Source organism: Eptesicus fuscus, chromosome 15, assembly GCF_027574615.1.
Source record: "Eptesicus fuscus isolate TK198812 chromosome 15, DD_ASM_mEF_20220401, whole genome shotgun sequence".
In the NCBI taxonomy this organism is placed as follows: Eukaryota; Metazoa; Chordata; class Mammalia; order Chiroptera; family Vespertilionidae; genus Eptesicus; species Eptesicus fuscus.
The window spans coordinates 29,542,082-29,566,525 of record NC_072487.1 but is presented as its reverse complement, the minus strand read 5'-3'; the positions used below and the strand labels follow the sequence as shown (position 1 = coordinate 29,566,525).

The following is a 24,444-nucleotide window of genomic DNA, read 5'->3' as shown; positions in this document are numbered from 1 at the left end:
ATGGACTGATCAGAGAGAAACAAGAATCTAAGAAAACTGGTAACCTAACAATAAGGGAAGAAGGATGTGGTTCCTAAAGTCAAATGCCACAGACAGGGAAAAGGTAGTAAGCAGTGAGAAGACACCATGGTGAAAAAGTGTTTGGGGAAGAAATGAAAGATGAAGTGATTTGCTTCTGTAGATCCTGTCAGCCATAGTCTGGGTCTCCAAGTGGCAAAATTACAGGCAGATTTCCAGGCTCCTCCCCATTTACTCCCCAGAAATGCCTGAGAATTTCAACATGCTGATGCTATGGTGAAATTAGTTATTTTCTTAAAAGCTATACTAAGACACTGCCCTCAGACAGCAAATACGATGGAGATTGAGAAAGTGGCAACAGCCCTTACATAAGCTTGACCTGGGCCTTTGACCCCAATGGAGCCCTCTCTCCTACACTGTGCCCATGGCCATGTCAGCTTTGTGCTTTCCTCCTGAGAACACAACCCTCACACCACATTTCCAGCTGCCCTGAACACCAAAGTAAACCTTCTTTCAAATACTCCCCATGTAAAGTATCTTTAATACAACTATAATCACCCCCAATGAATTACAGCCAGTGTTTGTCCCACTAGGTGCTAGCCTGTACATCCATATCTTTAGCCTGACTCTTCTTGTACATCCACAATACTTTAATATCTTGACCCTCACTTCTCACTACCCAAGACCCATATCCCAGTCCCCACAGAGTCCACTCTGAATATAAGACATGCCTGTCATGTCCCTATGGGATACTGATAAGCATATAAGGAATGAGAATGCTTGCAGTATCATCTTATACCTCTGAAGAGAAAACTGACACAGTAAATAAAGTATTGTATTAAATTAGTTATCAGGAGACCAAGTTCAATGCTGGCTCTGGCACAGCTTTGTAAATTATCTTTGTAACTCTAAAAACATTATATTAATGTGCGATACCATAGTTGATATTTCTGAATTTGAAGCAATGTTAAGGAATTCCAGAGTGGGTGTGAGTATAATTAAGTGATCTTGCCCTGTTCAGACAGTTGAAGATTCTTAAAGGTAGATGCCCATCTAAATTGGAGGCAAGATATAGATAATTCAAAATGGTAGCTAACAAATGTTTATTCTACTTGACTTTTAAAAGCATACTAGTAAGGCAAATCTTAGAGAATAAAAAAAAGATCATAGAATGGATCCCAAAGTCACAAGTAATTATTTTCATTTTCTGAAATTGCTTGATAACTCATTTACTTACTATAATGTTGAAAGTTGAGCTCCTTTGACTCAGGTGTTACAATTTTCTTTTCTACTTGACACTGAAAGTCTTTTTATGATTTCAAAGTAGCAATTTTTTTTTTATTTTAGACTTTAATTTTTCTTTGGTTAATTAAATTAAATTCTAATAAAATTAGAATTACTGGATAATTAATATTTTTAATTCAAATGATTTAATTTGAGCTTATATTTTGTTAGTTCCTAAAATTGCACTGTAATATTTTCTTAGATAGAGGTAGATGGAAAGAATATATTTAATATATAATATATATAATATATAATATATAATTGCACTGTAATATATTTCTTAGATAGAGGTAGATGGATAAGAATATATATATTGATTTCAGAGAGGAAGGGAGAGGGAGAAAGAAGTAAAAACATCAGTGATGAGAATCATTGATCGGCTGCCTCCTGTATGCCCCCTATTGGGGATCAAGCCTGCAACCCGGGCATGTGCCCTGACCAGGATTTGAGCCGTGACCTCCAGATTCATAGGTCGATGCTCAACCACTGAGCCACACCAGCTGGGTGTAAAGAGTATCTTTGATATTAGATACACTTGAGTCACAACTTCTCACCAGACCTGTAACTTTGGGTAAGTGTCATGACTTCTAGATCATCATCTGTAAAATGAGAAGGATAATGCCTGCTTTGCTTGCTATATTATTATGAAGGATTACATGACATAGTATGTAAGATTATTAGCACAGTGGTTGGTTCACTGCAGACACTTAGTAAATGACAGCTATTTTTAAAATCGATAACCTTTACAGACTACAGCCATGCCTCCAAAATTATTAAAAGTATATTCTAGATAAGTAGAAAAGATTACAGACTTCATATGACTATAAGAGTCTCCCCTCAGTGAGGCAAAGAATAATATATGTGGGATGTAGGTCCATACTCCCTTATATGGAATTCTGAAAAACAAATTTTTTTCTAAAGACCTAAAGTTTTTTATAACTCATTTGACAGCAAAATATGACCTAAATTCACTTAACAGTGAAAGCCTGAGCTGAGTCACCATGAGGTCTTTATTCCACCTTATATACAATTTTCTATATTTCACTACAATATTATTAATTTTTAAATTTGGGTTACTGCCCTAGTCCCTGCTGGGAGTGCTAACTATATGTTCTACAAGACAATTCTAATATCTAAAAAGCTCTGAATTTTGAAACACAAATGGCCCAAAAGTTTCTGACAAAATACCATGGATCTGCAGTTTCTTTCTTGGTCTGCTACACTCAGGGTTTTGTTAAAGGATGAAAATGGATGAATGCCCAGCCGACATAGCTCAGTGGTTGAGTGTTGACCAATGAACCAGGAGGTCACGGTTCGATTTCTAATCAGGGCACATGCCCAGGTTGTGGGCTCGATCCCCAGTGTGGGGCGTGTAGGAGGCATTTAATCAATGATTCTCTCTCATCATTGATATTTCTCTCTCTCTCTCTCTCTCTCTCTCTCTCTCTCTCTCTCTCTCTCTCTCCCTCTCTCTCTCTCTCTCTCTCTCTCTCTCCCTCTCTCTCTCCCCCCCTTCCTCTCTAAAATCAATAAAAATATATTTTAGAAAAAGAATATGGATGGAATGATACAGTATAACATTTTTTTCATTTGTTTAGAATCCCAACAGAAGGGCGAAGAAATTTGCCAGGTGTACTTTATGCAGCTACGCTCTGGCCTTATCATAGAAAAAAAGGCCTGTTACTTTAGGAAAGAAACCACCAAAAGGCATTCACCAAACTCAGGTAAGGGAAAACTACAATTCCTGGTAATTCTTTACTATCGTGATGAGCATCCTTCTGCCTTCAATTTCTACATCTAGGTATGTAATTTTTTTTCCCTCACACAAATTTTCCTTCTGGGAAAGAGTAAAAATAATAAACTCTTTTTAAGCCATTTTTTAAAAGGTTTATAAAGAGTTTTTTGTTTTTTTTAAATATATATATTTCTTTATTGATTTCAGAGAGGAAGGGAGAAGGAGAGAGAGAGAGAGAGAAACATCAATGATGAGAGAGAATCATTGATCGGCTGCCTCCTGCACACCCACTACTGGGGATCAAGCCCGCAACCCAGGCATGTGCCCTTGGCCGGAATCGAACCTGGGACCCTTCAGTCCACAGGCTGATGCTCTATCCACTGAGCCAAGACGGCTAGGGCTATAAAGAGTTTTTAATATAATGGGAGAAATGTTTATGTTATAATGTTAAGTGAAAACACAGGATATAAAATAATATATATAGGTATACCTCGAGTATATGCGAGTTTAGTTCCAGACCACCACCATCAAGTGAGTTGTAATCTTTCACTGGTAGAAGGCCTTGCCTTCAATTTGTAAGAAATGCTACATATGTAAAACACAATAAAGCAAAGTGCAATAAAGTGAGGTATGCCTGTATATTAACAATATCTCTTAGGTGATACTTTTTTTCATTTAAAGAAAGTACGATAAACTAAAATGTTCATAGTGGTTGTCTTTTGGGTGTTGAGACATGGGTAACTAGTTTTTTTCCACCTGGACTCCAATGTGTGTGCCCTTCTGGAGTGTAAGTGTGCCAAGAGGTATTGAGCCCTTCCAACCATGGGGTGGCCAAAGTTCTGGGGTCAGTCACCACTGTCAGCAAGCAGCCTTGACTGTGACTCTTCAAGTGGGGGTAGAGGGAGTGGGGAGGGGATCTGGGCAGAGTGAGCACTGATAGTCCACTCCTAACCCCACCTGTCTTGCAGCTGAAGATTACAAAGAGCCAAATCTGCTACTTGCTGCCTATCAGACGCACCTGCAAGACTTTGAACAATCAGCGGGGGCCTTGGCCTTTGAATTACCTTTGGTCCAAGAAAATAATAGAACAAGTGATGATTCAAGAATCCTAGGTGTGACTGGTTACAGGGGTGGTGTGGGTGAGAGGAGGGAGGTAAGACACAGGACCCTGGCAAGTGCTGCTCTAAGAAGCAGCCCCAAGTCTATGTCTTCAAGTATATTATAAACTTTTGTCCATTTTCTGCTGATGTGCCCATTAGGTGGTTATCTAAAATAGGTACAGGGCAACTGCTTTAACAATGCATGCACATTCTATAGTTAGCACTCCATTGTTATTTTGAAATGTTTGCTATGGATTGGAATCCCATATACATTATTCCTGGGGAAAATACATTATCCTTTGTGGTTGGGGCGGGGGCAGGGGGGAGAACCTAATACATTATTCCCCCAAATTTCAACATTTTGACAATAAAAAAGAAGGGGCTATTAAGTATTTTAAGTATAATTTCGACTAAATATTTTAAATAGTTGTTAAAATTATTTTAAGTTGCATCACCAACTGAGCAAATGAAGTCCAAGTTGACGGTGACTATCAAGAAGTGAAGAGATTACTGAGAAACTTGACTAGGAATTGCAGTTGCCATTTCAAGTATTATTCCTGACATAAACGTCTTAAGTTCCCAGAAAAATACTGAAATTTCTCCCTAAGTATTTTTAAATCATTTTACTTTAGAAGTTTACATACAAATTCAACATTTAACATACTCATTAATATTTTGTATATTTTTCTTAGCATAATTCTATAATGTAAAGAAAATATAATATTTTCTTCTCCAGGACCCATATAGATAGTTCCTAAATCTACTTCAGTTTACACCATTGAAATATTATAATTTTCCATGTGTGCTGGAACATTTTAAAAAGTTGGGAGTACTGTTCTCAGTGTCTCTGTTATTTAGCCAGAGGTCAGAAGGGGCTCACACCTGTATTCTCCAGGACTACTGGAAGTCTCAGAATAATTCCACACCTTACAGATGGGTATTTATTTATCCATGTCTATTTAAATTCTGTCCCTTCTTGCCTACAATTCCCTAGTCCATGGGGAGCCAGGAAGCCGAGGTTTCCTCAGGCAATGCCTGTCACTTTTCCAGTTTCTTTCTCCCCACCAAAACCTCCCATAAACACACTAGCATGGCCTCCCACGGCCTTCATGCAATAAATTAGTGCCTTTAATCCCATTCAGGTGGTACAGTTCAGCTTTGAGCTATGTTAAACTTGCACCAAAGGTTTTCATCCATCCAACAGCAATGGACAAAGTACAGCTCAAATAATTATAATAAAAAGCCTATGGGTAGGCATTTTTAAAAAATGCTAAACAATTGTTTATGAGAACAAGTTTTTGCATTCTTAATGACAAGATTTTCACTTGTTACAGAACGTTCTGTTTCCCTGAGCACATACAATGATCAATCCATTACTTTTGTTTTTTCGGATGGAGGTTATGAGATCTATCTTGAAGATTTGATGGGAAAAAATGAGAAAGGTAGAATATTTCCTTTTGTCTATAATGATATAATGTTTACTAATAAGTAAAAAATAAATTTACCAAACCATTAACAATGGATTAACTCAGATATGGCAAATAGATCTTATGTTGTGTGCAAACTGTGATGCGTTGGCAATAGATGCTTGAATATCACTGTGTTGAGGAGGATTATATGTGTGTGTGTGTGTGTGTGTGTGTGTGTGTGTGTGTGTGTGTGTGTATGTGTGTGTGTGTGTATATATATATATATACACACACACACACACACACACAAGTGCTACGAACAATATTTTAAGTATTTTATGGGGAATTCATCAGAGTATACCATCATTTTGATTTTATGCATTCTCTTTCAGACAAAGTGTTATTCCATTACTATAACTCACAGCCACCTGCAAGTGAAACAGGTAATTTGGATAGCTGTAATGTTTGAATTCTTAAATTTGACTAAAAATAAATCCAAAAGTGCTCCATGTGGAAAGGCAGGCTGTCTCTTAAGGTTCTCTCCAGCCCAAGCTCATAGTGAAATCTTAGATTCTTAGAGGATTTACTCCATTCCAACCATTTTTGCAGTTTTATAGGATAAATGTTTGGCTACATTTAACAGAGACCCAGAATAATGGGTGCTAAGCTACACAAAACTTTATTTCTGTCTGAGCCAGGGCTGGAATGGGAGCTCTATTGAATAGGTTGTCCAGGAACCTAGCTCCTTCTCTCTTTGTGGCTCTGCTAACACCTACATCAGGGTTGAGGAACCTTTTTCTGCCATGGGTCATTTGAGTATTTAAAACATCATTTGAGGGCCATACAAAATTATCAACCTAAAAATTAGTCTGCTATATTTGGTGAAACATTTAATTAACTCACCCCTAATGCCTTGGCAGGGCCAGACCAAATGATTTCTCGGGCTTATACTGCCTGTGGACTGGACGGTCCCCACCCGTGATCTACATGTTTTAAGATTACTTTAGCCCTGGCCAGTTTTGCTTAGTGGTTACAATGTCAGCCTGCAGACTAAAGGGTCTTGGATTCAATTCATGTCAAGGGCACATACCTCGGTTGCAGGCTCGATCCCCGCCCTAGTCAGGGCATGGGTGGGAGACAACCAATCTATGTGTCTCTCTCACATCATTATTTCTGTCTCCCTGTCTCTCCCCCTCCCTTCCACTCTCTCTAAAAATCAATGGAAAAAATATCCTCAAGTGAGGATTCACAACAACAAAAAATTATTTGCCCCCATGACAATATCCAATTAGCTGGACAGAGAAAGATGGGTATGTGAATTCTCTTTCCCTTTAAGGACACAACCTGGAAGTTGCACCTGACATTCCACTCACCTCACATTGGTCAGAACTTGGTCACATTGCTACACTTAGCTACAAAAATATGTTCTATTATATTACAAGAAGAGGAGTTGAATGTTGGGGGACAACTATCTGTGGCTTTACATGCAGACAGACAAACACTCAGAGAAATACTCATTAGAGTTCCAATTCTATAATTAGAAAGCATGTAAGAAAGCTAACCTCCCTTCTTCAAGGGGCTTGGAATTATCCCCTACTTACCCAATGACTCTTTAGTTTCATTTAGGTACAAATTTCTAAGAGACATGTTGCTGAATGAAGTAGTTATTTTACATGACATTGTAAACTTGTTTCCTGGGTGTTAAATTTGTTTAAATTAAAATGAGTTACAATCTTTAACTTATAATTTATATTTTTTAATTGCAAGGTGATGATGTTGATGGTCACAAATTTATGGTAAGGATGAGTCCTGCAAATAACAAAGACTTCTTGGTGCATGCCAACAACAAGGAGCACTCTGTGGAGGTAACAGAAATATGCACTTAACTGTTGTGATTAAGAAATATAGCACTCTGTGGAGATAACAGAAATATGCACTTAAATGTTGTGATTAACTAGTTTGTATGGATTTGGGTGTTTGGATATTTTGAAGAAGGGTTTTTGTTTGTGCTATTGCACATAAAACACAATGAGTTACCACCAATATCTTGCTCTTGGAGCTACTTAAAGTCTGGTCTCTGCCAGCAGTACAGCATCCCCTGGGAGCATGTTAGAAATGTGGAATTTCATTGTCAAGGAGAAAGACAGAAGCTGTAGTAGGAAAAACATCACTTTCATACTCAAAACAGAAATACTTTGCATGCCACATATGGTCGACTGCCGTTTAGCATCCATGCTTGACACCTCCTAGAGTCTAAAGAATCTGGAAAAGGAACGCTATATTTCTCAGATGCTCTAATAGGTAGGATTTTTGTTGTATATAAAGAACTGGCATATGTATGCATTCACAAGAGATGTAAAATGTGAAAATAAAACAGAAGTTTTTTTGCAAAAAAAAAAAAAAAGAAATGTGGAATTTCAGGATCCCTCACAACTGAATTAGAATCAGTATTTTAACAAATCTCCAGGATATTCAAATGCACATTAAAGTTGGAGAAGCACTACTATATAGAATGATCTCAATCCTTCCTATTTGGCTTTAGGAAGTATTGTGTTCTTCTAGGAAGTGTTTCTTTGTAAAATATAGTTTTGTTAGGCAAATGTATAAATAACTTTATACCCTAAGCCTGCTAAAGGGAAGGTCATAAACATTTCCATATGCCAAGATTTATAGATAGCATACCAATCTACATTCTATTCATAGGATTCACTGCATAGTCTTCTTCAGTTAGTAAATGGCAGTATTATATTGGTCATGATGAAGAATTATAAACAGCCCAGCCGGCATGGCTCAGTGGTTGAGCATCGACCTATGGACCAGGAAATCACAGTTCGATTCCCAGTCAGGGCACATACCCGGCTTCCCTCTGGCACCTGGGAATCGGGTTTCCCTCGCAGCCCTGGCTTCATCCAGAAGGTCATCCAGAAGGATGTCCGGTATAATTAGCATGTTATGCTTTTATTATTATAGATTAAGTAACAAAGAAGCCAAAGGTGGAGACAAGTAAGAAAACATGAAAGTCTAATATAGAAGATAAATTATATAAATACACAAAATTATAAAGCTAACTCATACAGCCATGTAAGGTATTAACATAAACACTGATGGTAACTAACATCTCCCTTAACAAAACATTCTTAAGTATATATAACAGTGTTTGGCATATATAAGTACTCAGTAATAAGAGCTGACCCATACTGAGCTCTATTAGATATCAAGTTAAATGTTATATAAGTACTATCTCATTTAATTCTCACAGTAACTATAGTAGAGTTATTGTATTGGTCAGGTATTGCTGTGTAACAAATCATCCCCAACACTTAGTGGCTTAAGATAATAATCATTTTTATCACTCACATGTTTGTGGGTAAATTAGGGGTTGACTGATTTAGAAAACTAGATCAGTTTTATACAAAAAAAAAAAAAAAAAAAATGAGGCCTGAGAAGCAATGTGCCCAGGTCTCAGAGATAATATGTGGCAAATCAGGAGTACAAATCCAGAACTATTTCATCTAGATCCAGTCATTCTAAGTCATATGTCTCTCAAAGTATGCTATTAATGAATCAAATCAAATTCTCCCACTTTGACCCTCTACTTCCACCCCTTTCACCCCCTGCTCATTGAGCAGCTTTGCTAAAAATACCAAGTTATAAGTAATTATTCCCCTTTAGTTTCTAATACAGGGCTGTGGAGTTGACTCTGGACTTCCTACTCACATATTGGTTGCTTTCCCTCTTGTTTCCTCAGGTACAAAAATATGAAAATTCGTTGCCAGACCAGACATTATTTTTTCTTCATACAGAGCTTGGGCCCTCGCCATGTGTTTCCTTTGAATGTAAGAGCAATCCTGGAGTTTTCATAGGAGTAGAGGGTAACCATCTTGCTCTAATTGAATTAAAGGACCAAACTGAACATTTAAGAAGAGAGAATATCAAATTTAAGCTCTCTTAAATGTAAGATGTTGGAAAGTTGTGAATCCTGGGTTGAGTAGCCCCAAGAGCTACCATTGAAGAGATTGTCAAAAAAAGAGACAAACAGATAACATTTAAGGGAAATGGAGAGTGCTTGACATGCTGTGGAATGTTTTACACATTATGTTAAAATTATGTATTTTTTGTAATCCTCAGTTCTGTTTTTTATTTCCCTCTGTATCACTGCATATTCAATACAAGTATTGGTATTTAAATAGGTATTGGTAAAGCAACCCGCCAATATTCTAAAGACATACAGACCTTTACTTTTTTCTACTTTCAGTCCAGGGAGAACTTCATATTTAGAGCTGAGATCTCTGGAAAGAAACAAGCCTTAGCTCAAGTCTCATTTTAGACAGAGATCCATTTTAAAGAGCTACATACGGACATACTTTTCCCTGGTTCCAAACAATGGGCTCAAACACAAGAGCTGCTAGTAAAAACCAGATGCTGCATAGAGTGACTATTTCACAAATACCAAGTTAGTAGGTGCCCAAAACTTCAGGTGCCTACATGGCTCTTTAGTCAAAAAACATATATATTTATATGGTTAAGATAATTTCAAAATTAAGAAAAATCCAGTACAGATTTGTGAAGTGGGTGATTTCACCTCTAATTTTTCATTTTAAAAAATCTTATTTTTATAGACCAAGTTAACTATAAATAAAGCAAGACATTCTTGCATTAGGAAGTGAAATAAATTTTATCTCAGACCTAGAATTAGAATCATTAGGAATAAACTAAAACATTTTTTTTAGAAAGCACTAAGCCACAACGTAGGTTAGGGCATCCAAGTACCATGGTGGGGCCAAAAGTCCAAGATGGAACACAAAATTAATATTACAATTTCAATAACTGGCTAGCCCTCATGTTTGTGGCATACCATGTCCTTCTGACCCAAACTTCCAGAAATCAATGACTTTTTATATACTTGTCACCATGGATAAAATTTCTTCTAACCCTTTGTTGTCCAACTTACCAATGACCCTACTTACAATGAAATATGTATTTGATTTCTATTTCCCCTTCATTTATTTTGACCAACTGTGTTCTTGATATACCTTTGGCATCCCCAAGCTTAATTTCCAAATCACCTGACATATGAATGCCAGAACCTTAATTCTGCTTTGTCTACCTGATATAAAATTTTACATAAACTTATTGATAGCAATATTTTTTATTAAACATCTTTGTGTTTTACTGTTACTAAGGTAGTAAAATAATTTATACTCAACCATAATAACATTTCAACTACTAATGGAATAGTTTCTGCTTATCTTAAGGCCTTAACAATTTCTACTACGATTTTTCATAGGCTTAACACTGACAATAAATGATAAACGTAATAATGGAATACATATGAAATATGACTTTTTCTCAAACTGTAGGCTCTTTGATTTCTAATTTGTTGAAATCTACTGGATATAATTGCTGGTGGAACATAAGATAAAAAGGTTGAGAATTGTAATATAGGGGCAAACAAGTGTAGAACAATATAACTTTGTTTCATTACTTTGCCAATAATTTTACTACTATAGAGACAAAAAAAAGCAAAATCTATATCATCTCCTCTGAAAAACACTAAATATTGACTATGTGCATTTTGTATGACATACTTAAAATAATTATTATTATTAAGTAACCAAATATATCCATTATATTATTTATATTCTTAAATAAACTATATTTTTCAAAAGTATGTAAAGCTATAATGATTTTTTTCATAAAACAGTTCAATATTCTGAAATTCTTATGTGAACATAAGCATATCACAATACACCAATATTGGTATCTGGAGTAGGTCATTTGTCTGATACTTTTGGTGATTCAAAACTAAGTAAGATTTTCCAGAATAGGAATTGTATCTTTCTTTACCTTTGTACTCCAAGTGCCCATCATGGTGATCAACACATGGCAGGTATTCAGTGACTTTAACCCAAGATCAATTAGCCAACATGTACCTGCGTTAGAACTTTAACCTGAGACTTCTGACTCCTTAATTAGATACCTTTCAACCTGGCTATCTTTTTAAAAATATTTTCCATCACCGCTTTAGTCAGTGTTTTTTGACTAAAATATTCAAATGTGTAGTGGCCTGTCGTCACTCACTTGCAAGTATTTTGATGGTCCACAACATATATTAGTGGAAGGAGCCTGTCCATTTTATTATATCAGAAATGACAATTATGTCAAAACTTATTTTCCTTTAGTTTATGTATATTCTTTGGATTTTTTATGTATTTATTGAATAGCTTGAAATATTGTCAATTAAATTTTATTTAAATGAGTAGTTATTTGGAAATGGAAAAGAAAACAGTTGAAATTTGGGGGAAATTGGGTAGAAAATTGATAATTTAATTAGATGCAGCAGCTTAATTAAAGTCTTAAAAGATTGATTCATAACCTCTACATCTGTAGCACAAAACAAGCCAAAAATAATAATAATTTCAACTTGTACAATATATAGTAAAACTCCAATTCTGCAGCACACAGTTACACAAAGGTGAGAGAGATCAGTGTGCATTTCTCCTTAGGGGAAGAAATCAGACTGAATTCTGTATCCCCATACCCTAGTGCCTATCCCTGTTCTATTCATATATCTATTCTCCAGGTCATGTTAAACAGGTTCCTTCTTCAGGGCTCAGGCAGAAGGGAGAAAATTCAGTTGTTCCAAATCTTAATAGCCAGGGTTGGGGCCAGGGGGCTAAGGAATCTGAGGAATGAATGAATGCAAGAAATAGAAGTGAAAGCCAATTGGTAGAGATAGAATCTATGAGCTATTTCCTGTTAAGGTGCCAAGATGATGAAACACTTGTCTGAGTCCAATTACAGTCCCAGCTCTGAAGACACTCCCATAAAGAGAATGCATGAATCACTAACTAGCATATTAAGAACATAGGCTTGGTTTACTACTTAATAGTCTGTACAACTTCAGCAAATTATGTAAGCTCTCTCCATCTCTGTTTATTCTCTGTAAAATGAGGAGGTACCAAATGTTGTGGTAGCTTACCTAATATCCATTACAACCAATCCTATTTCCTTACCAACAGAACCTCATTTTGTTCTGGGAAGCAATTTGCCCAACTAAAAACACACTCCTTCCCAGACTCCCATGCAGTTGATGTGGCAACCATTGGACATTGTTCTGGACAATAAAATATAGATAAGATAATGGTTTAAGAAAAAAAATTTTAAAGAAGACATATTCAACTTGGATGTCCTTTTTCACCCTCTCCCCTTCTTCCTACTTAGACCCTAGATATGGGTCTGAATGTTGAACAGCCAACTTCTGATCACGAAGTAAAGAGCATGGGGACAAAAGCCTACACATAAAAATGGCAGGAGGGAAAGATGGAAGCACTCTGGTGTAGTAAACAATATTGGTATTCTGCCCAAATCCCCTTGGATGCCTTTATACTGTATTCTTTTATAAAATTTCTATGTGTACCACACACCCACACCACTACCATCACCATCTTTTATGTGCTTTCAATATCCAGCACTTGCAGCTCTTCTTAGAAGGATTGCTATTACGTACTGGTGCTGCTTTGCCCTCTTACATAAAGAGGTTAAAGTTTTTGTAAGTCTGAATTCTTCCCATCAGCCTCACAAGGTTTTTGAAAGCCCAGCTCCCTTGTCTTGGGTGAAAAAGTTCTGTCCTCATTTTTACTCAAAAATTCCCCTCCAGGGTTCAAAAATTCCCCTCTGCTATACTTCAGCATTAGATCACCTTCTTGCTTAGATTCCTGTCCATTCTTGCCAAACCCAACTCCCTTTCTTGGGAACATTTCCTAGTAAATCACATGCTCATACTAGTAAATCCTTAACTCAGGGTCTGCTTCTAGGGAGTCTGTAAGACACCACATCACATATGACAGTTTTGTTGCCATACCAGTCTTGCAGAATTAACTGCAGACTTTATTGTTAAAAGAGAAAAATAAGTCCATGTGTGCTAAGTTAGGGTTGGGTTTTCTGTTGCATGTGGCCTTTAAAGCAAACTTTGCCCATAGAAGAGATAATAGTAACACTTGCATATTAGGACACTGCTAAGAATTGTCTTGCACATAGCAACATTCAGTGAATGTTAACTTAGAAAGACAAGAAAAACCTGATTGGTATTAAATGAGAAAAGTTTTTCTTAGTTTCAATTAGAAGGTAGGAAGATACAAGGAAATCCCTCTATTACTTTTAGAGAAGTCATCCTGTAAGAGATAAAGTGGGGGAAAGAATCAGAATAGATGAGATCTGATAGGCATGGGAGTAATCCAGCAAATTAATAGGTATACATTTGATTATACTTCTTAACCTATAAATAATTTATATATAGTCTTTCAGATGTATCAAATATCACATTATAAATATTAAAAGATTTAATCATAAAAACAAAAAAGTATCTATATTCCTTCAAAAGATCATTGGATATATAAAAATAGTCATGGGGATGTAAAGTACATTATAGGGAATCCTATATAATAAAAGGCTAATATGCAAATAGACCAAACAGTGGAACAACTGGAACAACTAAACAACTGAACAACCTGTCACTATGACTGCACTGACCACCAGGGGGCGTGCGTGGAACATGGCAGGCGTTGGCCACAGAGGGATGGTGGAGCAGGTGAGCAGGGGTGCCAGACCAAGGCAGGGCACCAGTCGCTGTCATTAGGGCGAGCCTCTGATGGTTACTGAAAATTCTTTGCTCCCATGCGCCTCAGTCCCAACCAGTGCTCACACCTGCTGCTGGTGCCAGCCCTGCTCATACCCGCTGCCGGCACCAGAGCTGCCACCCGCACCTGCTGCCGGTGCCCAGCATGGGTCCCGATTGCTTGGTTCCATCAGCGGGTGCAAGCGGCAGCTGCTGGCTCTGATCACCCCTGAGGGCTTCTCTACCTCCCCCTGCTCCTGAGGGGTGATCGGGACTTGTACCCGCTGACAGCACCAGTCCCGCTTGCAACCGCTGCTGGCGCCAGCCCCAATCGCTCTGCGCTGTCAGCGCATGGGGGCGGCGGTGGTGGGAGCAGGGCTTCCAGTAGACAGGGAACTGGGGGCCGTGGCGGGAGGGACTGGGTGGGGGTGCAGAGGATGGGCCAAGACCCACCCCTGTGCCTACCGCAGCCTTGCTGCCCACAGTTCCTTTCAAGGTGCATGAATTCATGCACTAGGCCCCTAGTATAGTCAATAATCCTAATATATAAAAACCCTGGGTCTGTCACATCCGCAACAACCGGGAGGCTCGACCATTCGCCAAGCTGCATGCGCAGCAGGCCAGCAGGCTGAACTGCTGATCTCTCGGAGAAAGAGAGAGGCGGGGCTGATCAGCAGTGGCAGCAGCTGCTGGCGAGGCTGGGAGAGAGAAGCAGGGTGATCAGACCCTGCTTCTCTCTCTCTCTCGCCAGCAGCCAAGCCTCTCTCTCTCTCTCCCAGAGGTGAGTAGTTCAGCCATTCGCCAGCAGCCTGGGGCGGCTGCTGATCAGCCCCAGCTCTATGATCAGACCTGGAGATAGGCCTGGAGATGCTGGCTGGCATAGAAACTGACCAATCAGAACCAAATCTGGGTGAATTGCAAGGAGCCAATGGCTGCCTAGGAGGCGGGGCTTTTGATGCTGACTGGCATAGAAACCAACCAATCAGAACCAAATCTGGGTGAACTGTGAGGAGCCAATGGCTGCCTAGGGGTGGAGCTTTTGACACTGACTGCCATAGAAACCGACCAATCAGAACCAAATTGGCCAGCAGAGGAGGGCAGTTGGGGGCAAGATCAGGCCAGCAGGGGAGGACCGTTGAGGGCAAGATCAGGCCGGCAGCTGAGGGCAGTTGGGGGCAACCAGGCCGGCAGGGGAGGGCAGTTGGTGGGGACCAGGTCTGCAGGGGAGGGAAGTTGGGGCCATCAGGCCAGCAGGGGAGGGCAATTGGAGGGGACCAGGCTTGCAGGGGAGGGCAGTTGGGGGTGACCAGGCTGGCTGGGGAGGGCAGTTGGGGGCAACAAGGCCAGCAGGGGAGGGCAGTAGGGGGCAAGATCAGGCCAGCAGGGGAGGGTAGTTGGTGGCGATTGGGCCGGCAGGGGAGCAGTTAGGTGTTAATCAGGCCGGCAGGGGAGCGGTTAGGGGGTGATCAGGCTGGCAGGCAGAAGCAGTTAGGGGCAATAAGCCAGGCAGGCAGCAAGGAGTTAGGAGCCAGCAGTCCCGGATTGTGAGAGGGATGTCCGACTGCCGGTTTAGGCCTGATCTCTACCAGCAATTGGACATCCCCCGAGGGGTCCCAGATTGGAGAGGGTGCAGGCTGGGCTGAGGGATAACCCCCCACCCAGTGCACTGGGCCTCTAGTATTGTAATAACTATGTATGGTGCCAGATGGGTACTAGACATTGGGGTGATCACTTTGTAAGGTGTATAAATGTCTAATCACTATGTTGTATACCTGAAGCTAATATAATATAGTATAGTATATTAACTGTAATTGAAAATTAAATTTAAAAATTTTTTAAAGATAACTGGATAAAAGTACAGATGTTTCAAAATACAGAAATAGGATAAACAAAAAATTATGTAATTATTTATTATTATTATTTAATAGGTCAGAAAAACAATAGAGAAATCAATGAAACAAAAAGCTGAGTATTGGAGAAAACTCAATAAAATTGATAAACCATTAGCAGACTGATCAGGGAAAAAAAGAGATAATACAAATTAACAATATTAATAATAAGAGAGTTAGCGCCCTAGCTGGTTTGACTCAGTGGATAGAGCATAGGCCTGCAAACTGAAAGGTCCCAGGTTCGATTCCGGTCAAGGGCATATGCCTAGGTTATAGTTTTGATCTCCAGTGGGGGACTTGATTCTCTCTCATCATGGGTGTTTCTATCTCTCTCTCCCTCTTCCTTCCTCTCTGAAATCAATAACAATATATTTTTAAAAAACACAAATGTATTTAAAAATAAGAGAGTTAGCATCACTATAGATTCTAAAAATATTAAAAGGATAAAAAGGGGGCTATTATGGATAATATTTTGGCAATTTTAATGAAAATAGAAAAATTCCTTGAAAGGTACAAACTATCAAGAACTCATTCAAGAATAAACAGACAATATAAATAGACCCATGTGCATTTTTAATGTAAATTTGTAATTTAAAATCTTCTCATAAAAAAAAAGACGCCAGTATTTATTGGTGAATTCTTCCCAACATTTAAAGAAAAGATAATATCAATTCTAAACACACTCTATCAAAACATTAAAGAGGAGTGAATTCTATTGAACTCATTCTATAAGGCAATCATTACACTGACATCAAAACCAAAGACATTACAAGAAAACTACAGACCAATATTTTTCATGAACAAATACACAAGAATTCTAAAAATTTTAGCAAATGAAACCCAACAATATAGAAAAAGAATATATGATATGTATAAATGATATGTATATTAAAAGAATATAAAAGTACATCAGGACTTTTATAGTGGAGTTTATACCAGAAATACAAGGTTGTTTACTATTCAAAAAATCAATTAATGTAATTTACCATTTTGACAACATTATTCTCTCAATAGGTGCAGAAAAAGTAGTTGACAAAATCTAACATCTATTCCTGATAAAAATACTCAATAAACTAGGAATAGAAGGAAACATTCTCATCTGATAAAGGGCATAGATTAAAGCAAATTTATAGCTAATATCTAATTAATAGTGAAAGACTAGCAAAAGACTGAATAAGATCAAGAACAGTAAAAGAATGTCTACTCTCACCACTTCTATCTAGTATTTTACTAGAGATTCTAGTCATTGCTATAAGGCAAGACAAAGAGGTAAATAATCCAAATTGGAAAATAAGAAGTAAAACTTTTATTTCAAAACAACATGAACATCTATGTAGAAAATTTGATGGAATCTATAAAGAAGCTGATAGAACTAATAAATGAGTTTAGCAAAATACAGGATGCTACAAAATTAATGCACAAAAATCAATTATATTCCTATAAATAACAAAAGACAATTAGAAGTTAAAATTTTTAAATACCATTTATAGTTCAATTACAATTTTTAAAATATTTAGCAACTCATTTGACAAAAATGTCCAAGACTTAAACACTGAAAACTACCAAACATAACTTTCAGAAATTAAAGGAGAACCAAATAAATAGAGGGACATAACCTGTTCATGGGCCAGAAGACCCAATATGGTTAAGATATCCATATTCCTCAAGTTGATATATAGGTTTGGTGCAATCCCAATTAAAATTCTAAGCTGATTTTAAAACTTATATGGAAATTAAAAAGGTCTAGAATAGCCAAGACAAATTTTTAAAAGAACAACACTAGCTGTCTCTACTACTTACTTTCAAAATCTATAATAATAAAAGAGTAATATGCTAATTAGACCAGACATCCTCCCAGACGACCTTCTGGACAAACCTGGGGCTGCAAGGGAAGCCCAGGTCACAGGTGCCTGCCAGCGGCCAGAAGGAAGCCCGATCAGAGGGAAGCCTGGGTCCCAGATGCCAGAGGGAAGCCAGTACCTGCAGCCGGAGGAAGGCAGGCCTACTCTTGCACGAATTTCATGCATCGGGCCTCTACTTTACTATAAAGCTACATTTATGTAGACAGTGTGGGATTTCCATAAAGATAGACAAATACATGAGTGGCACAACCTAAAGAGTTTAGATATAGACTCAATGATATATAACAACTGGTTATTTACAAAGGTGAAAAGGCAATTCAATTTTTAGAAAATAGTCTTTTCATCAAAGGATATCTGCATGAAAAAAGCAACAAAGCAAACAAAACAAAAATCTGAACTTCAATTCATACCTTGCTCCCTATATAAAAATTAACTCAAGATGGATCACAGACCTAAAAAGTAAAACCTAAAACCATAAATCTTCTAGATAAAAACATAGGAGAAAAATCTTTGTAATATTCAGTTAGGAAAAGATTTTTTTATATGACATCAAAAATATAATTCATATGCCCTAACCGGTTTCGCTCAGTGGATAGAGCGTCGGCCGGCAGACTGAAAGGTCCCAGGTTCGATTCTAGTCAAGGGCATGTACCTTGGTTGCAGGCACATCCCCAGTAGGAGGTGTGCAGGAGGCAGCAGATCGATGTTTCTCATCGATGTTTCTAACTCTCTATCCTTCTTCCTTCCTCTCTGTAAAAAAGCAATAAAATACATTAATATATATATATATATATATATATATATATATATATTTCATAAGAAAATAAATAAATTGGAATTCATCAAAATTAAAAACTTCTACTTTTATAAAAACACTGTTTAAAAAGTGAAAAAGACAAGCCACAGACTGTGAGAAAATACAGGGGTGGACAAAAGTAGATTTATAGTTGTTCATAAAGAAAATCCTATCTAATAATAGAGTAACATGTAAATTACCATCACTCCGCTACACCCACGATTGGGCGGCGGGAGGCTGGGGGGCAGGACTTGGGGTGGCCTATCCGGCCATTGAGAGGCACGGATCCGCTGCCACTGAGGGGGGCTACCCTGCTGTTGAGAGGCGCAGGGGGCGGGACTTCCGCCCCCTGTGCCTCTCAACGGCCAGATCCGCGGTCGCTGAGGGGGCCAGCTGCGGACACCCAGCTGCGCCTCTCAACCGCAGGGTAGCCAGGTGTCCGCGGCAGCCCCCCTCAGCAGCCGTTGAGAGGCCCCCCTCAGCGGCCACGGACCATCAAAAGTGGGGGAGCTGGGTGCCTGTCTGCTCCGGCACCAGGCCTTTCAGAAGCCTCTGCTGAGCTGGAGGCTTCTGAAAGGCCTGGTGCACCAGCGGACAGGCACCCAGCTCCACCGCGAAAAGCGAAAGTGTGTAGGGGACCCTACACGTGCATGATTCAATCATGCACTGGGCCTCTAGTAATCTAACCTTATAATAGACAAATATGCAAATTGACCGCACCTTCGCTACACCCACCAACCAAGCCACGCCCACCAACCACGCCCACCAGGAAACCGTTGCAGGGACGTTGGGGTGTGGCAGAGCCCAAGGCCTGGAAAGCTTCGGGTGGAGGCTTTCCCGGCCTTGGGCACCAGCAGGGAGCCTGCACGGATCGCAGGAAACCACTGGGGGTCGGCTCCTGCATTCCTTAGCAGGGATGTTGGGTGTGGCCGAGCCCAAGGCTGGGAAAGCCTCGGGCACCAGCGGGGAGCCTGCACGGATCGCAGGAAACCACTGGGGGTCGGCTCCTGCGATCCTTAGCAGGGATGTTGGGTTCGGCTGAGCCCAAGGCCACCACCCAGGGCCAAGCCCCGACCCTGAAAGAAGGCAGAAGGCGGTGGCCACAGCCAAGGCCTGGGTCCCTGGTGCCGGCAGAAAACTGGTGCAGGCAGCCAGGTGAATGAAGGTCTATTGCACGAATCTTCGTGCAAACGGGCTACTAGTATAATAATTAATAAAAAATACAAGAATAAACTCATGTACTCATAACTGTAAACCTACTTTTGCCTACCCCTGTATTTTCAAAACATAGCTGATGAAAAACTTGTATGTATCCAGAAAGACTTTATGTATCCAGAATACATGAAGGACTCTCAAAACTCAATAATAAAAAAACAACCCAACATTTTAAATAGAACAAAATATTTGCATAGACACCTCATCAAAGAAGATATGTGAATGACAACCTCGTGAAAAGATGCTCATCATCCTAAGTCATTAAGAAATGTAAGTTAAAACTACAATGAGAAACTACTTCACACCTACTAGAATGACTCTAATCAAAAGACAAAGAATAGCAAGCATTGATAAGAATACAGAGGAACTGAAACTCCCATACATTGCTGGTGGAAATGTAAACTTGTACAACTACTTTAGAAAATAGTTTGACAGTCTCTTTAAAAAATTCCCTAAGTCCAGCCAGTGTGGCTCAGTGGTTGAGCATTGACCTATGAACCAGGAGATCACGGTTCGATTCCCAGTCAGGGCACATGCTCAGGCTGCAGGCTCCATTTTTATTTTTCCCCATTTTTAATTAAATCTTTATTGTTGAAAATATTACATATATCCCTTTTTTCCCCTCATAGACCCCTTCTAGCCTGTCCCCCGTGCCCTGCCCCAGGCCTTCACACCCTGTTGTCTGTGTCCATGGGTTATGCTTATATGCATACAAGTTCTTTGGTTGAGCTCTTCCTACCCACCCACCCATTTCCACCTTCCCTCTGATATTGACAGTCTGTTCCATGCTTCTATGTCTCTGGATCTATTTTGTTCATCAGTTTATTTTGTTCATTAGATTCTACATATGAGTGAGATCATGTGTTCTTTGTCTTTCTCCAACTGGCTTATTTCACTTAGCATTATACTCTCCAGGTCCTTCCATGCTGTCTCAAAGGGTAAGAGATGCTCCTTTTTTTTTTTTTACTGTTGCACAGGATTCCATGGTGTAAATGTATCACAGCTTTTTTATCCACTCATCCATTGATGGGAAGGTAGGCTGTTTCTAGATCTTAGTTATTGTAAATTGCACTGCAATTAACATAGGAGAGCATATATTCTTTCTGATTGGTGTTTTGGGTTTCTTAGGATATATTCCTAGAAGTGGGATCACTGGATCAAATGGCAGTTCCATATTTAATTTTTTGAGGAAACTCCATACTGTTTTCCATAGTGGCTGCACCAGTCTGCATTCCCACCAGCAGTGTACAAGGGTTCCCTTTTCTTCACATCCTCCCCAGCACTTGTTATTTATTTGTTGACAGTAGCCATTCTGACAGGTGTGAGATGATACCTTATTGTCATTTTTAATTTGCATCTCTCTGATGATCAGTGACTTTGAGCATTTTTTCATATGTCTCTTGGCCATCTGTATGTCCCCTTTGGAGAAGTGTCTATTTAGGTCTTTTGCCCATTTTTTAATTGCAGTTTGTCTTCCTTTACTAAGTTGTATGAGTTCCTTATATATTTTGGATATTATCAGGTGTATCATTGCCAAATATGTTCTCCCATACAGTGGGCTCCCTTTTTGTTTTGTTGATGGTTTCTTTTGCTATACAGAAGATTTTTATTTTGATGTAGTCCCATTTGTTTATTTTCTCCTTTATTTCCTTTGCCCTAGGAGATGTATCCATAAACATATCGCTATGAGAGATAGCTGAGATTTTACTGCTGATGGTTTCTTCTAGTATTGTTATGGTTTCACGACTTACATTTAAGTCTTTTATCCATTTTGAGTTTATTCTTGTGTATGATGTAAATTGGTAGTATAGTTTCATTTTTTTTTTGCATGTATTTGTCCAGTTTTCCCAGAACTATTTATTGAAGACACTGTCTTGACTCCACTGTGTGTTCTTACCTCCTTTGTCAAATATTAATTGAGCATAATGGCTTGGGTCAATTTCTGGGATCTCTGTTCTGTTCCATTGATCTATATGACTGTTCATGTGCTAGTACCAAGCTGTTTTGAGTACAATGGCTCTGCGGTATAATTTGATATTTGGTATTGTGATTCTTCCAACTTTTGTTCTTCTTTCTCAAGATTGCTGAGGCTATTTGGGGTCTTTTATGGTTCCATATAAATTTTTGGAGTGTTTGTTCTAGATCTGTGAAATATGCCCTTAATATTTAATAGGTATTGATCTATAGATTACTTTGGGTAGTATGGACATTTTAATGATGTTGATTCTACCAATTCATGAACACAGTATATTCTTCCACCTGTTTATATCTCCCTCTATCTCTTTTTTCAACGTCCTGTAGTTTTCTGAGTACAGGTCTTTACCTCCTTGGTTAAGTTTATTCCTAAGTATTTTTTTGTTGCAATGGTAAGTAGGAATATTTTTTTTAGTTTCTCTTCCTGAGAGTTTATTATTGGTGTATAAAAATGCCATTGATTTCTGGGTATTAATTTTGTATCCTGCTACATTGTCAAATTCATTTATTAAATCTAGTAGTTTTTTTGGTGGAGTCTTTAGGGTTTTCTATGTACAATATCATGTCATCTGCAAATAATGACAGTTTTACTTCCTCCTTTCCAATTTGGATTCCTTTTATGTGTGTTTTTTTCTTGTAAGCTGTGTGAATTACTTTAAGTACTATCTATAATAATAAAGCATAATATGCTAATTAGACCGGAAATTCTTCCAAACAACTTTCTGGACGAAGCAGGACCTGCGAGGGAAGCCCGGGTCCTGGGTGCCAAAGGGAAGCCAGTGCTGGCAGCCGGGGGAAGGAAAACCTACTCTTGCACGAATTTCATGCATCAGGCCTCTAGTGTTGAATAAGAGTGTGAAAGCAGACATCCCTGTCTTGTCCCATTCCTAAGGGAAACACTTTTAGTTTTTGTCTATTGGGTATGATGTTGGGTGTAGATTTGTCATATATGGCCTTTATTATGTTGAGATATGATCCCTCTATTCCCACTTTGCTGAGAGTTTTTATCAAAAAGGTACATGCCATTAATTTAGTCTTGGGCATATTGCCATTTGACCTGTCATAACTTACAGTGACTCCATATTGGATTTTCAAAAGGTGTCCAAAAAGTCTGCTCTACTCTTGCTCTATTCACATGCATTTATAAAAACCCATATTACTGTGCAACTCAAAGAGTGAACTCTAATGTCAACTATGGATTTATGTTTCAATATTTGTTTATCAATTATAACAAATGTAACATATCAGTGCAAAATGCTAATAAGAGAGGAAGCTGGCCAGAACTGGTTTGGCTCAGTGGATAAAGCGTCGGCCTGCGGACTGAAGTGTCCCAGGTTTGATTCCGGTCAAGGGCATGTACCTTGGTTGCGGGCACATCCCCAGTGGGGGGTGTGCAGGAGGCAGCTGATCGATGTTTCTTGCTCATCGATGTGTCTAACTCTCTGTCCCTCTCCCTAATGTAAAAATCAATAAAATATATATTTTGTTAATTTTATTGACTTTTTACAGAGAGGAAGAGAGAGGGACAGAGAGTTAGACACATCGATAAGCGAGAAACATCGATCAGCTGCCTCCTGCACACCCTCCACTGGGAATGTGCCCGCAACCAAGGTACATGCCCTTGTATTTGTTGTTCTCAGGATTTAGATTTAAAACAAATATTTATATTCTAGAATATGACCCAACAAACCTTGATGGTTTTATTGAACAGGTCAAAGCTTAACAAAATTTTTGCCTCGACCAATAAAAATTTCAGGAGAAAGGCACATGTATTCCTCTGCGCCCTGAAGGCTAGCACAAGATTGAGGAAGTTGGAGGCATTCCATGGTAGGTAGTTTCACCTGAAGTACAAAGGAGTACTTATAATAATGTTTATTACCCAAAAGCCCTCCTTCTCTACTTTCACCATTTTACAAAGACTTCAGGCCCTGGGACCTTTGGACCTCTCCATCAGATTAAAGATACAAAAATGAATTAGTGAAGAGATGTTTTGCCCTGGCCGGTGTTTCCCAATGGTTAGAGCATCAGCCCGCACACCAAAGGGTCTCGGGTTTGAGTCCCAGTCAAGGGCATGTACCTGAGTTGCAGGTTCCCTCACTGCTCCTCCTCCTCTCTCTCTCTCTCTCTCTCTCTCTCTCTCTCTCTCTCTCTCTCTCTCCTTCCCCTCCTCCTCCTCCTCCTCCTCCCTCCCTCTCTTCCACTCTCTCTCTGAAAAGCAATGGAAAAAAATATCCTCGAGTGAGGATTAACAACAAAAAAAGATATGTTTTTAGGAAAGCTGTTGCCAGGCTATGAATATCCACCCATTTTGACATCCCACACATCCTTACCTAATGAGTTTTGTTTTTTTTAGTTTCTTTATTGATTAAGGTATTACATATGTGTCCATATTCCCCCATTTCCCACCACCTCCCATTCATGCCCCCACCCCCCTGTTGTCTGTGTCCAACTCTGCATGCATAAAAGTCCTTTAGTTGATCTCTCCCCTTTACCCCCACTGTCCCCTACCTTCCCCGAGGTTTGATGATCTGATTGATGTTTCTCT

General features: G+C 39.0%; 1 protein-coding gene and 1 long non-coding RNA gene across 3 annotated transcripts in view; one reads left to right on the top strand and one right to left on the bottom strand.

The window, feature by feature from the left end:
• Positions 1 to 9,498, top strand: part of IL33 (interleukin 33) — a 34,812-nt gene extending 25,314 nt beyond the window's left edge. The window contains exons 3-7 of the mRNA XM_054726998.1: positions 2,901 to 3,011; positions 5,439 to 5,579; positions 5,939 to 5,989; positions 7,314 to 7,411; positions 9,295 to 9,498. Coding sequence (XP_054582973.1) covers positions 2,901 to 3,011; positions 5,439 to 5,579; positions 5,939 to 5,989; positions 7,314 to 7,411; positions 9,295 to 9,498 — 605 coding nt within the window. The remainder of the gene's footprint in view (positions 1 to 2,900; positions 3,012 to 5,438; positions 5,580 to 5,938; positions 5,990 to 7,313; positions 7,412 to 9,294) is intronic.
• Positions 1 to 24,444, bottom strand: part of LOC129151606 (uncharacterized) — a 183,810-nt gene that overhangs the window by 33,404 nt on the left and 125,962 nt on the right. The window contains exon 5 of one of the 2 annotated variants that reach the window (XR_008558246.1): positions 9,780 to 9,835. The exons of the other annotated variant lie outside the window; for it this stretch is intronic. This is a non-coding gene — a long non-coding RNA (uncharacterized LOC129151606). The remainder of the gene's footprint in view (positions 1 to 9,779; positions 9,836 to 24,444) is intronic. 2 annotated transcript variants of the gene reach the window in all.